This window comes from Chrysochloris asiatica, unplaced genomic scaffold, assembly GCF_000296735.1.
Source record: "Chrysochloris asiatica unplaced genomic scaffold, ChrAsi1.0 scaffold00324, whole genome shotgun sequence".
Taxonomy (NCBI): Eukaryota; Metazoa; Chordata; class Mammalia; order Afrosoricida; family Chrysochloridae; genus Chrysochloris; species Chrysochloris asiatica.
In genome coordinates this window covers 662800-685072 of record NW_006408842.1, presented here as the reverse complement: position 1 = coordinate 685072, position 22273 = coordinate 662800, and the positions used below count along the sequence as shown (strand labels likewise).

At 39.2% G+C, this 22273-nt stretch overlaps 1 protein-coding gene and 1 pseudogene across 1 annotated transcript in view; one reads left to right on the top strand and one right to left on the bottom strand.

Annotated features, from left to right (window-relative positions):
* The window catches only part of ADAMTS12 (ADAM metallopeptidase with thrombospondin type 1 motif, 12), a 571713-nt gene that overhangs the window by 174845 nt on the left and 374595 nt on the right, over window positions 1–22273 (top strand). The window contains exon 3 of the mRNA XM_006875388.1: window positions 12433–12583. Within this exon, the coding sequence (XP_006875450.1) occupies window positions 12433–12583 (151 nt within the window). The remainder of the gene's footprint in view (window positions 1–12432; window positions 12584–22273) is intronic.
* On the bottom strand, window positions 3195–3967 carry LOC102839805 (annotated as a pseudogene).

The window sequence follows — 22273 nt, the reverse complement described above, 5'->3', positions numbered from 1 at the left end:
TATGGAAAAATCCAGGAATCAAACTGAGAAAGTAATTGAAAAAAGGGGAACCATACAAAAACAGCAATTAGAAAGTCAGAAGATTAACTCTGAGAATTCAGAAATAGATAACACATTGAAAGGGCAAGAAACAGAATTGAATCAGTGGAAAACTGAATTACTCAGCTAGAAGAAAAATCTCTCAAGATCCATCTGGTAGAGGAGCAATTGGACTCCTGGTGTGGTGGTATAGGATCAGCACTGGACTATGAACAAGGTCAGCAGTTCAAACCTACCAACAGCTCTTCAGAGCTGCTATGAGTCAGAAACAATTCAGTGGAACTAAACAATAACAACAAGAGGAGCAATCATATAAAAGAACAAAATCCAAAGAAAGCCTAAGATTTATGTGGGACACTATTAACAGCTGTTTTGTGGGAGAAAGATGAGGTTTTCTGTTCCTGCAAAGCTGTAAAACTTAGAAACCCTATGGTGGTGGTGGTATGCTGTGGAGTCTGTTCTACCTCAGAGAGATCCAGTATAGGGTTTCCAAGGCTGTACATCTTTATGGGATCAGAAAGCCTCATCTTTCTCCCACGGAACAGTTGGTAGTTTCAAACTGCTGACTTGAGGTTAGCAGCCTGACTCATAACCACTATGCTACCAGAGTTAGTCAGAACTGACTCAAAACAGCGTTTAACAACAATAATAATCATTAGAAATAACTTATGTGTGACAGGAATTTCATAATAGGAAGAGACAGGAGACCCAAAGAGGATATTGGCGACTGTGTGCTGAAGACCTGGGGGCACAGGGGAAGGATTGCATGGAGGGGATTGTAACCATGGCAATGAGATGATATACGACAGAATGAATGTAAAACCAATGTTCTTCCATGTAAACTATCACATAATTCACAATAAAACATTAAAAAAAAAGAGGATATTGTCCAAGAGTTGTTGGAAGAAAACTTCCCTAGCATCAGAAAAGACAAGAAGATAGTCATTCAAGTAGTTGAATGAACTCCAAACAGGATAGACCCTAAAGTAAAAAACATCAAGACATATTATAATCAAAGTTTTTAAAACCAAAGACAAGGAAAGAATCCTGAGAGCAGCTCAGAATAAACAAAAAGTTACTTACGAAGGAGAACCAATAAGACTAAACTCTGATTTCTCAGCAGAAATCATGCATGGCATATGTAAAACTTAAAGAAACAAATTTCCAGCCAATAATCATATGTTGTTGTTGTTGTTGTTAAGTGCCATCGAGTCGGTTCCGACCCATAGCGACCCTGTACAGGGTTTCTGAGGGTGTAAATCTTTACGGGAGCAGAAAGCCTCATCTTTCTCCCGCGGAGTGGCTGGTAGTTTCGAACCGCTGACCTTAAGGTTCACAGCCCGATTCGTAACCACTACGCTACCAGATATATGCAGCAAAATTGTCATCTTCATTAGGTCATTTTCAGACAAACAGAAATGAAAAGAATGTAAAAACCAGACCAACCTTACAAAAAATATTAAAGAGAGTTCTTTGAACAGAGAACCAACAACAGCAGAAATTAATCTGAGACTAACATACATGGCAATATTACCTGGAACGCAAGCCAAGTGTAGAATATTCAAAGTAAAGCAGACTTTTAAGACCAAAAATGGCGAGCCAGAGATAGAGTTCCAACAACAACAATAACAACAAAACACCATAAAATAAAAAGAAAGAATAATATAGTTACAGAACTTCTAGATGGAAAGGATATCTAATAGACATAAAAAAAGAGAAAATTAATAAAAATAAACCTGTCACTCTGGAGTCCTGGTGTGGCTCTGCAGGATAATGCACTGGACAAGATCAGTTTGAACCCATCATTGGTGGTTCAAACCCATCAGCCACTCCTCCGGGTCGCTATGAGTCAGAATCAACTGAATGGCATTTATCAATTGTAACCCTAAAAAGTAGACCAAGCCTTACTCCTAACCCTAGGCCTCAACCCTTACCCCTAACACTAATTCTAGTTGTAACTATGACTTTAACAGTACATATTGTCCTAGACCTTGCCTAAACCTAGCTATAATACCAACCCTAACTCCTACTTCTTACTCTGACCACCACCCTCCAAAAAGAGACCCTAGAGGCGCACAGTTCTACATGAGATCCCCATGAGTCAGAATTGACTCCACAGCTACTGGTTTATATGAGGGAGCTTTGAAAAGTTTGTGGAACTTTTCCATTGTTTTTATTTTTATTTTTGTATTTGAGAGAATGATTTCTTGTTATAATAATGAATACAAGATTCCACTGAAACTGGAAATATGGTTGAACTTAATTAAACCTTCAGGGGAAGTAAGCGGTTCAAACAAAGCAAATGAGAAACCAAGATTGGCTTGGAATAAACATAAGAATAATAGTACTTCAGCATGAGTACATCTCCGGGACCCCTCCTGTAGCAGCCAGTCTTCCATTCACTCTCCCCTCCTTAATTCTTCTCCAGCATGTCAGATCAAATGGGATCTTTCTCTGCATCGAAAGCATAAGCCAACCCAATCTTACCCCCACTTGGACATGATACAGAACAAAATGTTTATCTCATCTGAGGGTAGTGTGTGTACACTGGTTGTCATCTATATAGTGCCAGCATAAAAGGTAGTGACTTTAACCACATCAGAGTGGCTATTGATCAGAATCTGTTACGTGGTCCTGCAGCCAAGTCAATGTTGTTACACTAAATTGTCAACACAGAAAAATATCTTTTTGATCTCCAGATCTCTGAACATTTCTAAAAGGCCATTAAAGGGGATAAAGACCAGAACTGTATTTCAGTTAGGGATATGTCTACAGTAACTATTATTGATTGTAAAGTATATCCTCAATGGTTCTTTCTAGGGAAGTGAGGAGATGGACAGAGGAAATGTTCACATGTCAGAACTTATGACAGGTGAGGGGAGACAGAGGAGGGTGTTCTAAACACAAGGCCAACAAACGTATCCATGTTCAAAGAGAAGTCTGGGTGAAAAAAATATATAATATATAAAACCAAGTCAAAGGAAAAAGGGTTTCATACAACACAGTATCAAAAAGTAAAAGGAACACACTAAATGCAAACTGGTGGCAAATAAGTCCATAACCTATTGTGACAGATTCTTCCAGCATCAATCAGGTTTCTTCTCATCACTTGTCTCAAGAACATTTACAGATGTGGTGATGTCAACAAGAGTCTCTCATGGGCAGGTGGGCAGCAGGTTTAAATCATTGGTTTCAGGATCTGTCTGTGCCATGTAGGCACCTAACTCAGCATCCATGTGTCCTTTTGTTTTTGACATGAACATATCCAATCGGTTGTCCAGCTGCTCTTTGGTCAGTACAGGGAGAGAAACGGTACCTCTCCCCCACCCATAGCCTCAGCCTCGGCCTCCAAAGGCCCTCTTCCCCGACCTATTTATCATACCCCAACCTCTACCACCGATTCCACGATGACCCATAGCTCCACGCCCTAGGCCCCCTCTCCCAGGACCTCCACAACCTCAATCAACACCACCTCTTCTTAAGCCTATTCAGGGAGCTATGGCTTGCCCACCTTGGAGCAGGTTTTGATCTTGGAGTGACATTCCACTCTTAAGTAGGGTTCTTGTAGCTCATCCCCCACATAGTCCACCTCTGGGCAAGCCTCTCTGGATTATGGGCAGGCCTTGTCCTCTGCTCCCCTGGCCAGGGCCCCTATGGATCAGCCTAACTGTGCCTGGGTGTTACTCTTACCCAGGTACTGCTTTAAGCTCTGCTTTAGTTTTAATGCCACCTGTACAGAGGGTCTGTTCTCCATCTGCTGGGCCAGTCTTCTGTTTCTGGCACTGGCTAGCTGCTGTTGTTGCTGCGTCGAAGCCTGAACATTCGCTGGCATCGGCTGTTCGTTCTTGAGCATATTAGTAAAGCACTCATTTAAAGACATTTTGGTGGTGCATTGTGGTACAACTGTCAGAGCTGATTGTGAAGCCATCTTCAAATCTTGAGAATAAAAGGAAACAGACACTAGTGCTCCTCCCGGGGTTGCTACCACGGCTGCAGCAGGCAGGGCAGGGATCGGCTAAACCTGAATTGATTGTGGGGGCCTCGGGATAACTTGGTGGTTGGGTGGTTAAGATGAGTGTTGCTTGGTCGGCCCATGTGCTCACCCGGCCAGCCCTTTTCTGTATGCCACCACTGCTGCCACCGACACCACCACCTTCAGCTCGATGTCCCAAACAAAATTTACATTGTTTTTTATTCTATTTTTCTACCAACTTTTTGAAGTTCCCTCACGTGGAAGATCACATCTAACTACATGAACTCATTTAATCTATAAGACAACTTATAGTAAATTAGATAATAATTTCCTGTCAGGTCTACTTGTGAATGGAAGAGGGGTAATGAGCTGAGTTCAACCACAGTCCATTGACTCCCTTTGACTTGGAGATGAGAGAGAGAAGAGGAAGGGCTGGTTGGTCCAAAGTGTGGTAAGACCTGGAGATACCTGAGCCCATGGACAAGGACATAGCCACAGAGAACTAGAGATGAGAGTGAAGCATCCAGCTGATATGAAGTGAAGGGGGACACACAAGAACACCCAAACTTGTGTATAATACACATTTGACCTAGCCTCGATGGCTTGATAATCAGAACGCTACTAGACAAAGATAAAACAAAACAAAACAATTTTTCATAAAGGAAATTAGGGTAAATTGCTACAATTTGATGAACTTGACCTATACTCATTGATGGAGTAGCTCAAAATACCAACAGAGAAGGAAGGAGTCTTCACATCAAGTATCAATGCTGTCATCTCTGTATACAGCATAGATAGGGACGGGCAAGAGTGACTACCTAATTGAGGGAACATGAAAGGCACAGAGTGACTGGACTACAAGGATTCAAGAGGGAGTTTAGTTTAGTTTAAGAGGGTGCAGGAGAAGATAGAGTCCCCACTGAATAGTTTTCATCTTGTCTTGGTGGGCCTGGTGAAAAGAGATGGGGATAAGATTCTTATGATTCAATAAAGAGTAATTGTTATCATGACTAATTGCAACTGTTGCAATTGTAAAGGTAGAAATTTTATAACAAAAATGGGGGAGTAGTTAATCTTACAGTCCAGAAACAGAGGATCCTAGGACCATCAAGGAAGAAGACCACAAGCGGAATGTGGGATCTCATCCAGAGAAGCAGCAACACCAGAGATGGAGGTAGAGATGGGGACATGGAGAGAGGGAGCAGCTGAGGACTCTAGATTCATGGGAAAAGAGGGACTGAGTGAGTCCTGGCAGCCAGGAGGCAGACTTGCAGATTGTGTCCTTTGGTGGTGTAAATTACTATATATTCCTGAGTGTTGAAGGAAGGAAGGAAGGAAGGAAGGAAGGAAGGAAGGGAACTAAAATGAATAGAGAGAAATATTTTTAACTGATGATACATGGAGGCGATTATAATCATTGTAATGAAATAAAGTATATGATGTGTTGAGTGTAAAACTGATGATCTGCCCTGTAAACTATCACTGAATTCATTATAAATGCAGTGTCATTATTCATATACTGCAAGTCTTATGAGATTAAATGCTGAGATTAGTTTGAAGAATCTTCATGAAGCAATAGCATTTCCCTCTGCTCCTTTGGGGCCTGGCATCACAGTAGAGGGTGAGATACACCTGTGGGGTTCTCTCAGTATTTCCAGCACTCTTTGTTCTTAGGCTTTTATTATCTCTTGACATTTATCAATTTATGGCTCTGGTTATGTAGTAAAGAAGGCAGCCTTTTCCTGCCTCTTGCAAACCAGCTACAGGAAAATTATGACTTCTGGAAACTGGACATGTCTTTCGGGCTGTGCCAAGTGTAGTAGAGATGACTGAAGTTCAGTGTGCTGTCTTTGCCCTCTCTGGCCTTCATCTGAACCACAGCACTGGAATCCATTAGTACCCAGGGAAGTACCAAGCACTGAAGTGCTGTGTGTAGTTGGAAAGGGCTCTGTGGTTCAAGACTCCACGTCTGGGCTCTAGACCAATGTTGCCACGGGCCACGTGCTAGTCTCTTGTTGTTAAGTGATGTCCAGTAGATTCTGACTCACAGCTACCCTCTTTAGGGTGTCTGGGGAGTGACTGGTGAGTTTGAACCACTAACCTTGCTGTTCAAACTGATCTTAGAGTCCAGTGCTTATCTTACAGTCTACACCAGGACTGCTAAACTTTCTCAAATCTCCATTTCCTCACTGATAAAGTGCCAGGTTGGGCAACCTCTTTCAGAGTAAAACACTAGGGTTTTGCTCTCTCATTTTCTTTCATCTGAGGACATCAGCCTGGTCAGTTTCCATTTCTTTTTCGTATTTCAGAATAGGCTTATCATGTTATCTTCAGCACCATGGGAAAGAACAAGATTTTATCATCTTATAGTTTCTGTTACTTCCAAATGAAAACGGAATTTCTTTCCAAGCAGACTGATGAGTTTGGGCAGCACTGGTTCTTTGCACAACCCCAGAGGGCTCTATGCACATTTTCTACTATGTGAGCATACCGCCTTGAGTTGTGCAATACAGGGCCTTGAATGGTGGGGTTAATTCCTTTATATATTTTTTATATTATAAAAAGGATTTTAAATAACACATTTGCTAATTCAACTTTTGTCATATGTACAATTCAGTGTCTTCAATCATGTTGTGCAATCGCCAACCTTTAGGTTTTTTTCCCCAACCATTTAAAATAATTAGTAAATTGGTAAGTAGTTTCATAATTTCCCATCACCTTATTATGGTTTTTGCACCAACATTAGTTCTTGTCCTTCAGTCTGCTGGGGTTTACTTCTGAATTCCTTCTGAGATGCTACCATCTTCTCACTAGGCCCCAAATCACTGGCACAGAATGAAGTTTAATGTCAGATACATCAAAATGGCTAGTACTTTTATGGAAGTTGAGGGAAGAGAGAAGAATTTGTGGGAAACTACTCTCAATTAGACTTAAGAAAAACACCTTGGTTTTGAAGAATCTGTGGCAGCCCTTGTCACCCACCCCCTTCCCTAGCAGGAGTAGGAGAGGTTCAATGCCAGTCAACTGACAGCAAAATATCTCATCTTACCACTCAGGTTCCTCTGATGAGGAAGAAGTAATATGAAAAGTATTGGATTCATGGCTCTTGGGAAATCCACCTACCTTCACAATTACTTTTTCCATTGGCAAGTCCCTAACACTTGAAATAAACTAGCAGATTTTTTTTTTCCTTTTGTGACAGGTAATGTGTCCTGTAAAGGAAACAATTTCTGCTTAAAACTAATTTGCAGTCTTAGAAGTCAAGATAATGGTTACCTTTAGAGGATGGTGTGGACTGAGAAGGAGCTTAAGGGGCTGCTGATAATGTTCTGTTTCTCTCTCTGGGCATTTCCATTCTGAAAAACTCATGGAACTTTACACTTATAATCTGTGCATTTTTCTGTATGTTTATAATGCTTCAAAATAAACTTAATTAAAAATATATATGTAACCTTGGGAAGCATTTACAGATATTTATAACTTAAGACAAATAGGTGACTTTTCTCCAAAAGAGATGAACAATGTGCCGAGATAACTAGATACTGGAATGAAGAAGACTAGATGACAGGATTGGTGAGAGTGGGTAAATCTGCCTTCTTCGAGATTTAATCTTGGGCTTATTCTAACCAGGTTTTGCTAGATGCAGGCCACAAGTCTCCAGTGAATTGGACAGAGGATCTGTTTATTCAGTTCATTACCACTCTAAATGAGCAGAAAACTTGAATGAAGAGTGGCTTCTTTGGTTCAAATCCATAACAGGGACTAGAAGCAGTTGATTCCCTTGGGCAAATTTGTTGTTGTTGTTGTTGTTGTTGTTGTCAAGTGCCATCGAGTCGGAACCGACTCATAGCGACCCCATGCAAATTTAGCCTCATGGAAAGCATGGAGGCCAGACCTTCCTTTGGAAAGCAAACTAAAGATGATGATTTCTGGCATTGCCTGCCTCCAGTTAGATGCCATTGTTGTTAAATGCCATGGAGTTGGTTTTGACTCATAACAACCCTGTACGGGGTTTCCTAGAAGTGGCTATGAGCCTGAACTGCCAACTTCGTAGTCCAGCGCATTAATCCAAAGTGCCGCACGAGAGACCAGTAAACCATGGCCACCTGGGAGCCCGCTGTACAAAGCTGCTTTCTGTATTTTGAGAGAGGTGAAGATCTCAGCTAGTAAGTGTCTTCAGCTCATCTTCCTCACAACCTGAGGATACCTCTTCATCTCTTCTTTTGCCCATTCCCTGCTTTGTGTCACACACGGGATCTTGGGACCAACAGCCATGTTTGCAGGTGAGCTTCTACCCCTCGTAAGTCACTTAATCTTCTAGGTCTCTATCCAGCTTTTGACACATATTTAGACAGTTTTCACAAAGAATATCAATCTGATGAAATAATGAACAAGTATAGCCAGAATGCTTCTTAGGAGGGAGAAAGGGAAGACTTTAGACACATCATCAAAAAAGACTTTATATTTGCTAAAGTGGAAGGTCAGAAAATATGAGGGACCCTCACTGAAATAGACTGATTGATACAATAGCTGCAACAATGAACTCAAATAGACCAACAAATAATGACGACGGCACAGGTTCCAGCAGTATTTTGTTCTGTTATATTGGGACAGATTGCCCAATAGGTGTAAGAATGGACGTTCTTGTGTTTCCATACTCTTCTGTAGTGAATTGCTTCACCCCATCTGTGATGAGAAACATGTGAAACTGTCCACTGCTAAATACAAGTAAGCCTGTGCGGATTATGCTGACTGGATACTCCACCCGTGTCAGGGATTGCAAATTAGACAAGAAACTTTGATTTTGTAGGAAGGTGCTATGGGATGGGAGCAGCCATATCTAGAAGAATAGATAGAGTAGGAAATTTTGAAGTTGTTCATTACAGATTAGCAAATCAGTAGACAAGTAAATCTGTATCCACCTTGCTTATTGGATAATCCAAACACTGTTGTATATAAGGCCAGTGTGAGTTAGTGCCCACTTGATGGCAGCTTATACCCACGAGGTAATTACTACTGGTAGGCACCGTTGAGATCAAGTCTCGCCTTCTGGAGGCAAAAACCACAAATAAGAGGAGTAGACCGTTAGGATAATGCTTCTTTGGCTTGTAGTTGCTTTCATTAACACAACCCATCAAATAGTTAGTGTTCTCAACTAGAGTCTCTTCGATTTCTTTTGTACCTTCTGAGCCCAAAGTTGGGGGCTGAGAATATTCCAACAGATGCTTCTTGGTGGTGGTTTGTGTTTTTTGTTTTAATTTTCTTCTAGGGTGTCAATAGTGGGTTGAGAGTTGCCCAAAGTGCCTCCAGGCCAGCCTTCCCTGAGGAGTCCTTGACTTCTGCTTTGTGGCCACGGAAGAAAGACACTTCATTAGCTACAGACCTCTGTTCTCCCCAAGTACCTGGACTCTGTCTCAGAGTAGAAATGGAATCAAACTGCAGGGTCGCACAGAGCCTTTCCCTGCTGTCTTGTTGTAGTTATTTTGACGCTTCATCATAGGCCTTGCTGATTCTTCCCATCTCTGAGGTTCTCTTCAGGGAAAGCTTAGTGTTGTTGTTGTTAGCATGTCTCATAGGAAATATGGGCATTGAAGTAAATTTGAAGTTAAGTGTAATTGCTATTAGAATTGGTAGTTAAAATATTACCACCCTTTATTTGTAAAACAGTTTTCAGGGCAAGTTTACAAGCCTCATTGTGTTGGATTCTGGTAACAGTCTTAGGGAAGTAGTAGGCATTTCCCACATTTTATAGATGAAGATGTAATGGCTCAAGATGTTTAATTCAAGAGACTTACTCAGGGTCAAACAGCTGTTCTTATGGGAATGTCAGACAGTGTTCTTTTTTTTTTCTATTCTCCTTGTCATTAAAGCGAACTAAGGTCAGTAATCAAAGTAGCAAGCCAGTTGTGTGGTTCGTATTAAAATCTGTTTATATTGCTGTGACAGTTTTAGAAAAGCATCCAAATTGAGTGCTTTTCAGTCCAGAGCAGACTCCTCCTTTCACGGAAGGCTCTTGTCTCCTGGACGGCAGAGATTGTTGAGATTCAGTGAGGGGAACTTGAACTTTGGAAGCTGCTCCCAAACTCCTTAAGCCCTGATACTTCCAGATTTATTTTTGAAAACTTAACATTCAGTGAACTGTTAATTTAACTTTAAACCAAAAAACAAAACACAAATCCCAACAACCCGAATCCACTGCATCAAGTTGATCCCTACTCACAGCAATCCTGTGTAGGGTTCATTCCCAAGGCTGTCAATCTTTGTGGGAACAGAAAGCCTCTTCTTTCTCCCATGGAGCTGCTGGTGAATTCGAACTGGTGACACTGCATTACAGCCCAATGCATAACCTGACTACACCACCAAGGCCTCTGATTTGGCACTGTTAGTATTGTTAACTGCTATTGAGTCAGTTCTGACTCATAGCGATCCTGCTTCCAAGGAGTCACTAGTGGGTTTGAACTGCCAACCTTGCTGATCAAACAGATCTTGTGATCCAGTGCATTATCCTGCAGTGTCACACCAGAACTCCAGTTTGGCATTAGAGACCCTGATACAATAAAATGCCATACAATCAGAGCTCTAGAAAGAACCAAATAGTAGGCAAGGCTATATGAGACAGGAGTCCTGGTGTGGCACTGTAAGATAAGCATTGGACTGCTAACTGCAAGGTCAGCAGTTCACACCCACCAGCTGCTCCTTGGAAATCCTATACAGGGTCGCTATTACTACCAACTCGAAGGCACTTAACAACAACAACAATGTGAGACAAGTCCTGTTCTAAGACCTTCACATATTTCATCTTCTCAGCAACCTCCAATTGCCTCCATTTAAAAAAATTTTTTTTTTTAATTGAGAAAACAAAAGCTTAGCAAGTTATTCGCTCAAGGTCACAGAGCTAATAAGTGGAAGAATTGGGATTTGAGGCTAATCTAATTCCAGAGGCTGAGCTCTTGACTTCCTCAATATAAAGCCTTTGGTAGATTGTCTAGGGCAAGCCTGGTGTTTTATGGATGCAGAATTCAGATCCTGAGAGTTAAGCCTATCCGAGATCACAAGCTAATTAAGTCTTCTAAGCATCTTGGGCAGGTACTAAGAAATCTTAGAGATGAGAAAATTATAGAATAAGTCACTTCTAGACCTTACCTCTAAAAGGAGCTGCCCATGAACTCATGTTCTTCAGCATATTGCCGAATCCTAAAACTGAAATAGGAGCTGACAAAGAGTTTTCTACTGTTGTTGTTAAGTGAGTTTGAACCAACCGAATGTGTGGTTCAAACTAACCTTGCGGTCCAGTGTGTTATCCTACAGTGCCACACCAGAGCACTCTATACCTCTTAAACTCCATCTCAGATCAGAGACTCATTGTTAATGTCTGTTTGTTCTCCTGAGAGCAGATGGTATTAAACATTTCAAGTCATAGAGTTGTGTATGTAGCTGGGATATCCTTAAAGTCAGTGGAGGAGGGACTATAGGAACCAACTGAGATGAGGTATAGGTACCTCGCTCTCTACCAGGAAAGAGGACAGTGATGGTTCAGTGGTAGAGTTCTTGGAAATATGTGGGAGAGATCTGTGTTCAGTTTCCTGCCAATCTCTTTATTCACAGTGACCATTCATTGCTGCAGGTTTGTGGGTTGCTATGATGCTGAACAAGTTTCAGGAGAGCTTCTAGTCTAAGAAGAACTATGAAGAAAGGCCTGATGATGCACTCGGAAAATCAGCCACTGTAAACCCTGTGGATCACAATGGTTTGATCCCTAACCGATTGTGGAGATAGCTTAAGATAGGGCAACATTTTGTTTTGTTGTGCATGGGGTCACATAAATGGGGAAACTGGGAAGCACTTGTTCTACATTTGAAATCCATAGAGACATAGGGATGCATTTTAGCATGACTCATGAAAGTGAAAAATTATATGCTACATTTTGGATGCATGTATATATGTTGTTGTTAAGTGTTGTGGAGTTGGTTTTGACTCATAGTGACCCTGCATAGGATTTTCAAGGAGTGATTGGTGGGCTTGAACTGCTGACCTTATGGTGAGCAGTCCAGTACTTATCCTACACACCAGGACCCATATATATATACATATATATAAATTATATTCCTTTTATTTATACATGTACACATTTAAAATTTGAGTTTCACAAGGATCCGTGACCTCAAAGCATTTAATAACCATAACTATGGAGACATTTCATTCAATTATTTATGTATCTTTTCTGCAAGACCAGAAAACAGACTAGAAAAGCATTTGCCTTAGGAGTTTTGGGGAATAGCATGAGCTATATAATTTTTTACTGCAATTATAAGTTTCTTTATTCAACAAATGTATTAATACAGTGCTATAACAGTTTGTTATGATTTTGTTTTACATAGATAAAATAGTGATTCAAATAAACCACATTCTTATATTAACAGACTGGAGTTTTCCAACTACCCCATGGAGACTTTTTCATTGAGCCTGTTAAACAGCATCCACTGACTGAGGGGCAGTACCACCCACACATCATTTATAAGAGGCAGAGGAGGAGAGCTCCAGAGACACAGGAGACAACTTGTGGATTAAACGGTATTGTGACGTGAACGTCCTCACGGGGTTGAGGGGTTTGTTTTGTTCTTCTGATTGTTTTATTACAACATGACCTGTTCTCCTTCAAGACTATCACCTCCTCCCTATCTTGTTACCAGAAAGTATACGCCTTGTATAAATCACTTCACGCCTCTGTCCTCAAGTTTCTTTCTGTTGTTAATGAGAAGACGGAAAGCATCTCCTGCATCCTTGTTGCATTAGATGGTGATGCTCATAATTATGAGTTGGTTTTAAAGAAAATTGTTCTGAATCCACCATGGAAAGGATTTTATAAAACAGACATAATAATGTTCAGTATTAGCAATGTTTTAGTATATTATATGGAATATAACAAGACCGCTCTTTACATCTGCATTCAGGAGGTGGAATTAAATATTGGGGGGATGCTGATAGTAATGTGCAAAGAGAAACTCCAGCAAAACGTCAATGCATTCTCAGTGGATGAATGGAGCAAAATGGTTTTTGGCTTTTGTTCACTGAGGTTTGTAGTGTGCCCTATGATCTGAACGGTGCCTCTCTACTTTGTATTAAACAATGCCAGGGAGTTTTCAGAGAAAAAATGGACCTGAGTAGTTTTTCATGTAACTCTCAGTCTCCTTAATGCATCGGATATAATAGGCTGTGCATGAGGGGCCACCAGAAATGGGGATGTTTTCTTAAATGTTGCATAGTTTCTCCTTTCTTCAGAGAAATCACAATGTTAGAGGAATAGTGAACAAAAGGAATTCATTACTTGTATTTCTTAAATATTTGGAAACCATGGACTTCAAAGGGAAAATAGATAAGCTGGTGAAGGATTTAGAGAAAGTCAATCCTGATAAAGGGTTTCAGTAGAATCAGAACTTGAGCTTTGCAAGAAGGAAAATGAATGGATATTAATTGTTTCTCATGTGGTGCACTGAATCATAGGTGGGAAGAATGGTGAAGCAGCAAATGTTTTCTTTTATGTATATATTTACCACAACAGAATCAATAGTGTAAGCAAGCAAACAAAAGATTATTCACTTCCTGTCGCAAATGGAACTTATACTTTAAGAAACATTGTAAGTGACTATATATATGGATATATGCTGTTGTTCCTTGCCTTCAAGTCAATTCTGATTCACAGCCACCCTTTGCACAATAAAATGTAACACTGTACTATCCTCACAATTGTTGCTATGCTTGAACCCACTGCTGCTGCCACTGTGTCAATCCATCTCCTTAGGGTCTTCCTGTCCTTCACTGACTCTCCATTTTACCAAACATGAGGTCCTTCTCCAGAAACTGATCCCTCCTGATAATATGCCCAAAGTATGAGAGATGAAGCCTTAGCATCCTGGCTTCCAAGGAGCATTCTGGCTGTACTTCATCCAACAGAGATTTGTTTGTTCTTTTGGCATTCCATGGTGCTTTCAACAGTCTTCTTAAATACCACAACTCAAATACATCAATTCTATGGTCTTCCTTACTCATTGTCCAACTTTCACATCCATATGAGGTTATTGAAAATACCATGGCTTGAGTCATGCACACCTTAGTCCTCAAACTGACATCTTTGCTTTCAAAAACTTTAAAAAGGCCTTGTGCACCAGACTTGCTTAATGCAATATGTTGCTTGATTTCTTAACTGCTGCTTCCGTGAGTGTTGATAATGAAGCCAAGAAAAACAAAGTATTTCACAACTTCAATCTTTTCTCTCTTTATCATGATATTATTTATTAGTCCAGTTGTAGGCTTTGTCTTTTCTTTACATTGAGGCACAATCCATATGAAGTTTGTGGTCTTTGATATTCACCAGTAAATATTTTAAGGCCTCTTTGCTTTCAGCAAGCAAGGTTGTATCAACTGCATATCGCAGGTTGCCAATGAGTCTTCCTCCCATGTTCTTCTTCTTATAATCCAACTTCTCAGATTATTTGCTCATAATACAGATTAAATAAGTATGATAAAAGAATACAACTGTGATGCACACCTTTTAAAACATTCATTGTTCCCTTGTTCTGTTCAGACAACTGTCTCTTGGCCTATAAACAGGTTCCTCATGAACAAAATTAAGTGTTCTGCAGTACTCAGTCTACACAATGTTACTTATAGTTTGTTATGATCCAATAGTCAATAAAGCAAGGATAAACATCTTTCTGCTTTCAGCCAAATTCCAGCTGATGTCAACAATGATATCCCACATTCCACGTCATCATCTGAATTCACATTGAAATTCAGACAGTTTCCTGTCACTGTAGTAGTATTGCAGCTGCTTTTCAATTCTCTTTAGAAACATTTTACTTGCTTGTGATATTAATGTTATTATTTGATAATTTCTAAGTTCCACTGGGTCAACACTCTGGAATGGGCACAAATATTATTCTCTTCCAATCAGATAGCTGTCTTCTAAATTGCTTGACATAGGTGAGTGAGTGCCTCCAGTGCTGCATCAGTTTGTGGAAAGTTTCCAGTTTGTTTTACATCAATTCCAAGACCCTTGTTCTTTGTCAATGTCTTCAGTTCGCCTTGGATTTCTTCCTTCAGCACTACTGGCTCTTAATCACATGCTACCTCTTGAAATGGTTGAACATTGACCATTTCTTTTGGGTACAGTGAACACTACGTATTCCTTCCATCTTCTTTTGATGTTTTTCAGCATCATTCAATATTTTGCCCATAGAATGCATGAATAGTGCCAAGTCAAGGCTTGAATTTTTTCTTCAGTTCTTTCATCTTATGAAGTGCTTAACATGTTCTTTCCTTTTGATTTTCTAACTCCAGGTCTTTGCACATTCCATTAAAGTTCTAGACTTTTGTCTTCTACAACTCTCTTAGAAATTTTCTGTCCAGTGCTTTTCCTCATTTCTTCCTTTTGCTTTAGTGGTGGAGTTCAAGTTTCAGAGGTTCTTCTGACATCCATTTTGGTCTTTCCCTTCTTTATTCTCTTCTTAATGACCCTTTGCTTTCTTCCTGTGTGGTGTTCTTCATGTCATCCCACAACTCTTCTGGTCTTCAGTCATTAGTGTCTAATTCATCAAATCGGTTCTTGAGATAATCTGTAAATTTAGGTGGGATATGTTTAAGGTCATATTTTGGCTCTCATGGATTTGTTTTAATTTTCTTCTGCATAATCTTAAACTTACATATGAGCAATTGTTAATCTGTTCCACAGTCTGCCTATGATCTTGTTTTAACAGTTCATATTAAACTTTTTCTACACTCTCTTCCCACAGATATAGTCAATTTGATTTCTCTTTGTTCCATGTGGTGAGGTACATGTATATAGTCATTTTTTATGTTTCTAAAAAAGGTATTTGCAGTGAACAAGTCATTGGTCTTGCAAACTTCTATCATGCGATCTTCAGCACCATATCTATTACCAAGTCCGTATGTTCTGACTACTAATCCTCACTCTTTGTTTCCTACCTTTGCATTCCAATTCACCAGTAATTATCAATACATCTTGATTGCATGTTTGATCAGCTTCAGATTGAATAAATTGATAGAATTTGTCAATTTCATCATCACTGACTAATAGTTGGTGCATAAATTTGAATAATAGTGGTACCAACTGGTCTTTTTTGTAAACATATGGATATCATCCTATTACAGACAGGATTTCGTTTAAAGACAGATCTTGAAATTTCCTTTTTGATGATGAGTATGATACCATTCTGTTTAATGGTCATTCCCAGCATAGTAAACCATTTGATTGTCAGATTCAAATGTCCTATACTAGTTCATTTCAGCTTACTAATGCCTGGGATGTTGATTTTTATGTGTTCCATTTCATTTTTGACACCTCCCAAGTTTTCAAGATTCATACTTCATATATCCCATGTTCTGTTTATTAATGGATGTTTACAGCTGTTTCTTCTCAATTTGAGTTGCGTCTCCTCAGCAAATGAAGTTCCCAAAAACTTTACTCCATTTTTTTCATCACGGTCACTTCTACTTTAAGAGGGTAGCTCTTCCTAAATTTGAGAAACTTCCAACCTGAAGGTCTCATCTTTGGCTTGTATCTGACAGTATTCTTGTGCTATTCAGAATGTTGTTATCTTCGGATATTGTATCTGACAGTATTCCACTGTTTTTCATAAGTTTTTCATCAAGGAAACTTTCATAAGTAGTCACCTCTCCTTCTTCCTAGTCAGATTCATCCACTGCTCTATTGATGACACAGTGAACTAAAAGTTACCAAACTGCACACACAAAGCTTTCTCCACCAAACAAAGCGTAGCATTAATTGGGTAAGTTTGTGATATATATGTATCATATATAATGAAAGGCTATGAAGAGACAAGGGATAGGTAATTTCTCTACAGACTTCACCCAAGTCCTAAACTATGTGGTAACGTTCCCAGTTGTTTATTTTAGCAGAGCACCTATGCAATAAGAAAGCATTTTTGTTTGTGTTTCTTGTGCACAGGCATGGACATCTGCTTTAATTCCTTAACTTTAGTAACTCTTTTGTTTTAAATTAGATAATTTACTGTCTGTCTCCTCCTACACAGTAGTAGAAGAAGGGAAGAAATATAGATAACTTAGATTCAATGTGAATCTTGAGAATTATTTTATTTGTCACCTATCCAGTTACCTGGATAAATTGCCCATTTTCTGTTACACTTTGGGTAATGGAGAAACATTGTATGTGTAATTATTATTATTTTTGTGAAGTACCATCGAATTGGTTCTGACCCATAGCGACCCTGTATAGTGTTTCCGAGGAGCAGCTGGTGAGCTTGAACTGCTGACCTTGCAGTTCAAACGGCCTTGCAGTCTGGCTCATTAACCCACAACGCCTTAAAATGAATATGGCAGAGAGAGTCACTAGGGCAGTGAGTGAATATGATGGAATAATTGTTCCAGTAATCCCGTAGACTAATTAATTGCTCTGTAAAATGTGGTAGTGTGTTGTTCTCCCACCCACCTTGAATACCTGCTCTCCCTTTTAAGTCTCTGGTAGAAGTGCAGTTGATTAAATTTGAATGAGAATAGCAAAAATGTACTTATGAAGGCACAAGTAATGGAGAGGAGAAAAGTGAGGTAGACAAAAATCATTCCCCTGTCAGATCACACATATCACAATGATGGTGCTTTCATACTATCACATATTGTACTTCTGGGCTGATCCTAAGACTTAATACATCCATGACATTTTATCTGACTACCTCATTGTAGAAAAATTTTTGTAATGCTAATGTCTCCAAATACATCTTTTAGAAGATACTCTATTATAGCCTCAGAATGCCAGAATTGAACAGCTCTTGTTGGGAGGACCTTTGACCATGTCTAATGGCACTTCCTTTTTTCACCAATGAAGCAATTGTGACTCAGAGAAAGGAATTAATTATCTAAAGTATAAACCTAGTTAATGTCAGAACATATCCTAACTAACAAGTGAAAGTTCTATTTGACCTCATGCTTTGTGCAATTTTTATTCTTCAAAACTTCCTGGAGCATAAATTCTGTTTGTCAACCATTGTCACAAATTCTATTAGAGTATAAATCCCTACACTCCAAATAGTATGTAGCATAGTATTAGGTGGGATCTTGGTGTGGCGCTGTGGGATTGGCACTGGTCTTCTAAAAGAAACGTTAGGAGTTCAAACCCACCAGCTACTCCTTGGAAACCCTATATAGCATTGCTGAGTCTGAACTGACTTGATGATACTTAATAACAACAGCAACATAGTATTAAGTATAAAGGAGGAATTCAGTAATCCTTGGACTAAAACTGACAAAAAGTCATTAAAAGTCAAGAAGATGAAATTAAGAAAAAGAAAAAGGAAATGCACATTTTCCAGATTTTACATAAGTATCAGTTGCTTGTGACCATCTGCCTTCCAAAGACAATAAGCATGAGCCAGTGCTTAAATGATAGCTACAGAGTCAAGAAGAGTGTGCCTGTATATAGTCTTAAAGTATACACGATGTTTGGAATTTAAAATGCAGTATATTGAAATATACTTGGTCTCACTGAATATAGTAATTACAGGGTTTCAATGCCACAGGACCCTGCAAAGATTATCATTAGCCAACAGTAAGGTACACTTCATTTTTATGTCATTTGATAATAGAAGACATTCCGTCTCTGTAATATTCAAAGCAAGAACATCCTTGGTATTGAAAACAACAATAATTTAAAGTATGTTAAGAAAAGTACTTTAAAATAGCCAATGCATTAGGAGAGAAAATGTATCACTTCCCTTCCCTTAAAATTGGTTCCTTCTCTTATCTTTATTTCCCATGTGGGAAGGTGCTCAAGTATTTCATAATAAGACTTACCAATATGGCCCAGTGCAATTAAGTTCTTTTATTCTGGGATTTCATGCGGTACTCTTTTGTGTTGAATATGATCAGTTTTAACTAATTTAATCTGGATTCTAGTTCTATTTGTATTTCTGAGTCTTATGTTTGTTGAGCCCTGACAAAGTTATTGTTTTCTCCACAATAAACTTTTTGGAGCTCATGTGGAAAAATAGAACTTGCCTAAACCAAATGTAGAACAAATTTCAAAGCCACGTTTTATTGATAATGACAAGCTCCTTTAATTTGGCTTTTTGGGAAGAACTGTGATCGCACTGGCGCTTGAATGGCTATAAGATGGAAAGCTCTAAAACTTTAGTTCCAGGAAACTGGAGTTGGGAGATAGACAATGGTCAGGTCAGTCAGATGACAACAGCTGAGGGGTCATTGTTGGCAGAGGGGGATCCAAGCAGATAAGGTCAGAGTTTGGGATTTCATGCATCAGGAATTCAGGTCTGATTCTCCAGTTGATATTTTTGGGTTCATAAACATATTCATTCATTCAATAGATGTTTATTGGATATCTTTTTTTGTGTTAGGTGCAATCATAGGCTCTGTGGTACTGTTGTAAATACAGTATAGTTCCTGGTTCAAGCACCAGGATATAGCAGAACATTGCTAAGCAGGGATCTGGTCTTAGCTTTATTTTTATAACTTATGATAAGACCAAGAAGAGAAATGAAGTATTAAGGCCTGTATTGGGATATCTTTTACTTCACAGTGTGTGGGTGAGGTTCATCAATGCTGAAACATGTACTGTAGCTCACTCATTCTATTCCACTGTAGATAACGCCTTTCAATGAGCCCTGATAATGTGGTGGTTAAAAAACTCAGCCACTAACTGAAAGGTTGGCATTTCAAACCCACAAGCTGTTTTGCAGAATAAAGATGTGACAGTGAGCTTCTGTAAAGAAAACCCTATGAGACAATTCTACTCTGTCCTATAAGGTAGCTAGGAGTCCCGATAGATTGAACCATAAAGAGTTTGGTTTGATTTAGATTCTCCTTTATGTGAATCCTCCATACTTGACTGAGTTTCATATGACTGGATCTGAACTACTTCCAGATTGGAGATATTGAACATATAATATGAAGAATATTCTGTATATGTTTCTTAGTACACAGGTTTATAGCATTTTTAGGACATATAGGACTTCTGGTGTGGCGTTGCCAGTTAATGTGGTAAACTGAAACGTCAGTGTGGGCCATTAAGACCGGCAGTTCTAACTCACCAGCTGCTCCTTGGAAACCCTGTACAGGGTCGCTATGAGTTGGATCCTGACTCGATGGCACTTAACAACAACAACAACATGAATATCTAGTAGTGAAATCAATGCTCCACTGCTATCCACAAGGTTTTCACTGGCCAAACCTTTTTCAGAAACAGATCTCTAGGTTCTTTGAGTCTGGATGGAAGCTCAATTGAAACCTAAGACATAGCTTCTAGCTTCACAGGAACATACTAGCCACTGTAATACAAGAAATTGGCAGATGTTTTGTTGTTACGTAGGGTTGTTATGAGTTAGTAGGAACCCTACAGAACCTAACAACAACAGTAAAATCAGTAACTCATAGGATATGTATCTATGACTTCATCAGGTGATGCAAAATTGCTGTCCAAAGTCAATGTTTAAGCTTCATGACTGGGAGGTCCCATTGTTTCACATCCTAACATTTAAAATGTAATTGTAAACTACATTTACATTTAAATTACATTTAAATGTAATTACATTTACATTACATTTAAAATGTAATCCCACATTTAAAATGTAACCAATCGGGTGGGTATGAAATGGTATCTCATTAGCGTTAATGTTAAAGTTCTGTACGCTGTGTTGTGAATTTGGGTTCTAAATATAGATTCTCAATAGTTTTCTCCCTCATACTCAGTCAAGACTCAGACAACAAAGTTTAGGTTTATTATTTTTTCTGGTTCACTACTTCATTTAACTTCTGGTCTGTCTTTTCACCTATATGGGCTTTAAGCTTACCTCCTATAGCAAGAGTTAAAGTAGAAGGTGCCTCTGATCAGTTGCTAGCTCTGTATTTCAGTTAAGAGGACACCACCAGGAAGCAGAACCAGTAGGAGATACAGTCTGAGAGATTTATTGTAAGGAATCGGCCTATGCAATTGTAAGGGCTGGTGAGACAATGGTGAAGGACAGGCTGAAAGGATGGGATGCAAGAATTATTGGGCATAGGAAACATCTTTTATCAACAAGTGGAATTTCTTCTTCAGTGAAGTCTCAGTTTGGCAGTTAGAGTCTTTCAAGTGATTGAATTCAGATTATGAAGAATAATATTCTTTAATTAAAGTCATCAGATTTTAGTCACATCTACAACATACCATCTTCAAAGCTGTACTGGATTCATGGTTAATTGAACAAAGGGCACTAGCCCATAGACAAGTTGACACATCAAAAGATTATCGCACTCTATCTCGTATTTTTCTCTCTGAATTCCAGAATTCTTGCTGTTTGCTTCTTTTTATTGGCCTTTAGGGATTTCCTTTTTCTATGGTTTAGCATTTTGGGAGTTTATTAATGGGAGGACTTTTGAGAATATCTACCATATTTTTCTACCACTTGTCTGTCAGTTTTTCCCATGTGGTTGCGTGTGTTTTTTGCTGTAAGTCTGGAAGCTAAGCCACTGGTATTTTGAATGCTGGCAGAGTCATACACACATGATGGACAGATTTCAGCTGAGCTTCCAAATTAAGGCAGACTTGGAAGAAGGAGAGGCAGACTGCTTATGAATGTTTAGTCATTGAAAATCTCATGAATAGCAGTGAAGCATCAGATACTGAACATTGAAATTTTATGAATGGAACCAGATATTGTCAAAAATAGTACTGGAAAATGAGACCCTCAGGTTGGAAGTCACTAAAAATACTACTGGGGAAGAGCTGCCTCCCCAAGGTAGAGCTGACCATGAGGGTTTTAATGGAGCAAAGTCTTTGGAACCTTCATTTGCTGATGTAGCACAACTCAAAGTGAGGAGAAATAGGTGCAAACATCTATTAATAATTGGGACATGGAATGCATGATACGACTCTAGGGAAATTGGGAGTTGTCAAAAATGAAATGGGAACCTCATAAACATTGATATCCTAGGCATTAGTTAGCTGAAATGGACTGGTATAGGACATTCTGATTCTAACCATCACATGGCTTACTATGCCAGGAATTACAACTTGAAGAGAAATGGCATTGCATTCATCATTAAAAACAACATTTCACGATCTGTCTTGAAGTGCAATGCTGTCTGTGATAGAATAACATCCATACGTCTATAAGGAAGACCTCTTGGTCCAGGTACAGATTCCTCATGAGCACAATTAAGTGTTCCAGAATACTCATACTGCGCAATGTTGTCCATAGCTTGTCATGATCCACA